Consider the following 3,163-nt stretch of genomic DNA (forward strand, 5'->3'; position numbering starts at 1 on the left):
TTGTGGACCTTAGCTACACAATATTTACTTTACCACGTTTCACTTTTGAAACAGTTGCATTAAAGATTTTATAACTTTACTTAAAATGGAAATGGAAAAGACAGAAATCTACAGCATTATTCTTATATTTTTACTTGATATCAATCACTAAACGAGAAAAAAATTATTAAGATTATTTTAATGCTTGAAACATTAATTTTTTTAATACATATGTACATATAGGAATAATAGATTGTCGGGGAGATAACGATGTTATGATATACTTACAGCAAGCAGGTTGGCTAACGTTGCAGTCTTTGGATGGTACCCAGAGATCTGAGGAACCAGTGTCGAAAAGTATTCTAAACATTTGCGGTGGAGTTCCAATTCCGATAATTCCATAATATTGAATATTCTTATAATTAGTCAGAGGTACAGTAACCGTAACCAAACGGGGCTGTATCATATTATTGTCCGGCGAAGATTTTCCAACGGTGTATGTCCTGTATAACGGAATTCTAGAAACAACATAAAGAACATTCCATTATGTTATACGCATATATGTATAATATCATATAAACAAGAATGTACAAATATCATACAACATAATTACGAATTTCGGATAATTTATTTGATTATTTTCAAGCACTTCTTATTTAAATACTATTAAAGCTACATTTTGGTATTAAGAATTAAATGTTACCTGCATTTATATATTTACGCATTAGAATGTAATTTAGGTACTTTAAATGCAAATTGCTCTGTACACAACGCTGATTTCACTTAAGATAAGAGCTTCAAAGGGATCCTTAAAGCATCTCTTAGTCTGCTCACTTTATTGGGACTTTAAAAACGCGTTTTTCCTACATATTTGGTGTACAATTATCGTATTTATTGAAGTATTTATCGCGAATTCTGCGTTGATTCCAAGAAGTTGAAAGCGCGATCTCTATACAGTATTTATCACGCGGACGTCGATATAAATGTGCAATCTTTGTACGCGAGTATACATAAATATGTACTCACATATGTAACTTCGCACTGATTAATACGAAGTTGAGTACCACGATTGCCGCGAAAAGTCGATACATATTTCTAGAATTTCTTGGCGATAAAAGTTACAAAAGTTAAGAAGATTTTATTGTCATTTCCTATCGATTGACACCACAACCGATACGCGCAATAGAGAGAGAGAGTCGATCACTATCGTTCCGAACATTGCTTATATATACAAGTACGTGTTTACGTTCTTGTCTTTATAAGAAGGTAAAAAGAAGGACGGTAAAGCGGATAAAGAGTTTTAAAAGTTCTATAAACATTAAGCTTCTAACAGCCCAATAGCTCGTTTCAGTAAATTAATCTGGATGCACTTGCGTCACTATATCCTTCATATTAGAATTAATTGTTGGTCAATCGCGATCTAATCCCAGATCAGAATAAAATGATAAAAAAAAATATTTAAAAAAACAGATAGCTGGAAATAAGCGAATTCCTCTTTTCTTGATGCTAATCTCATTTAAAATAAGATTTTCGAAGAAATCCTCAAAGCATCTCTTGCAATTAGTTTGCTCACTTTATTCCGACTTTCAAAATGCGTTTTTCTTACAAATTTGATAAAATTATTTGAAATTGATTTGATAATTATTTATCACGAATTCTGCGGCGATTCCAAGTAGTTGGAAGCGCGATCTCTATACGGTATTATAATTCATCGTGTCGATATAAATATGGATCGTTTGTGTATAGCATGTACTCACCTATGCAACTCCGCGTTGAATGACGCGAAGTTGAATACCGTGATTACCGTCATCGTCACAAAGAGCCGATACATGTTTCCTGAATTTCTCGGCGACTGAAGCTACACAAGTCAAAATTGTTTTAGGACCGTTATAACTGCGAGTCAATCCACAACCGGCACGTACAGACAAAGAACAGGCAGTCGAATTGCTAAGCGTTCCCTTATATACAAAAGTGCGCATATGTGTTTATAAGAAGGTGAGCATACAGGAGGGCAGAAATCAAACGAAGCGTTCCAAAGCTTTGTGTTGACGATATTAGAAGTCGCTCCGAGGTCTTGGACAGAGAAAAAGTATTGACCAATCATATTTAAGCAATTCGGCAGTTGACCAATGCGATTGGTTAATTTTCGGAACGATATCTAGCATCGTGGGCACAAGAATTAAAAGCTTTAAAATTTATATAAATTTTCTGAGAGCCTAAGAGCTCTTTTCATTAATCCAATCGACTCTAAAAATTGCGTTTTGCTTATACGTAAATATTTCACTAGCGCAACTCAATGTATTTAAAAAAGTTTAATGATTAATGAGGTGAAATTGATCTTTGAAAGTATGTATTGTTTGCGTCGGTATAACAGTAGACTTATATGTATAAGCAATGGTACATTCACATTACAGATTTAGCTTAATATGCTAAATCGTGGCAGACTGTATCAATTGCATTTTAGTATTACTGTATATTGTGATATTTTCTCCTGATTATTAGAGTAGAGACATTGGCTTGTAATCATATGAAATTTTTGCAAACCTGTATTGCTAAAAAATATGATCGTTGTTACACATGTTTCAAAATCACTCGATAATTATCTCGATAATTAGTACAGTACGCAAGTTTTTAAAAGTAACATTTTCAAAAAGTTAATTTATAATATTAATGATAGTGAGATACCTTAACCAGTTTTCTCGATATTACAACAATTAATTATAATACATATGACATAATACATAATGTTGATATCGACAGATTGATATCACTGAGTCCACAATTTTATATAATTATTGTTAATGAACAAGAGATTTATGTGTATACATTTGTGTGAGCATTTCCTCTCGAAAGGAAAACGAAAGAAGAGTACGACGTAGAACATTTTATCTCGACGCGATTGTCTTTTCGTCTCTTTTTAATTTACGATGTCAATTTGCACGGAGCTTCTTGTTTGAATTGGAGAGAGATCTTGTCGAAAAGTTTGTCGTTTCTCCGAATGTTTGGGATAGAACCTTAAGGCCAGCAACGTACGAAACGTTGATATTAATAAAATATAATCGCGTATGTTTTTTTCGGAGAATAATAGCAACATGTGTTCCTTAGAAAATTTTCATAGATTATGACTATAATTAGAATTAAGTCGGACCATTTACTTGACGATGACTTACGATTACCACATCAG

The 3,163-nt window shown here is 33.0% G+C and overlaps 1 protein-coding gene across 1 annotated transcript; it reads right to left on the bottom strand.

Annotated features, from left to right (window-relative positions):
- Positions 1 to 267: 267 nt before the first annotated feature.
- On the bottom strand, positions 268 to 1,885 carry LOC112456399 (lysosomal aspartic protease-like; the record flags this gene model as incomplete). The annotated part of the gene is made up of 2 exons (XM_025018900.1): positions 1,737 to 1,885; positions 268 to 497 (listed from the first exon to the last, which is right to left on the bottom strand). Coding segments are annotated over exons 1-2 (304 nt in total), but the record flags the coding sequence as incomplete, so codon positions are not given.
- Positions 1,886 to 3,163: the final 1,278 nt, after the last annotated feature.

This window comes from Temnothorax curvispinosus, unplaced genomic scaffold (assembly GCF_003070985.1).
Source record: "Temnothorax curvispinosus isolate PA1 unplaced genomic scaffold, ASM307098v1 QBEX01006774.1, whole genome shotgun sequence".
Taxonomy (NCBI): Eukaryota; Metazoa; Arthropoda; class Insecta; order Hymenoptera; family Formicidae; genus Temnothorax; species Temnothorax curvispinosus.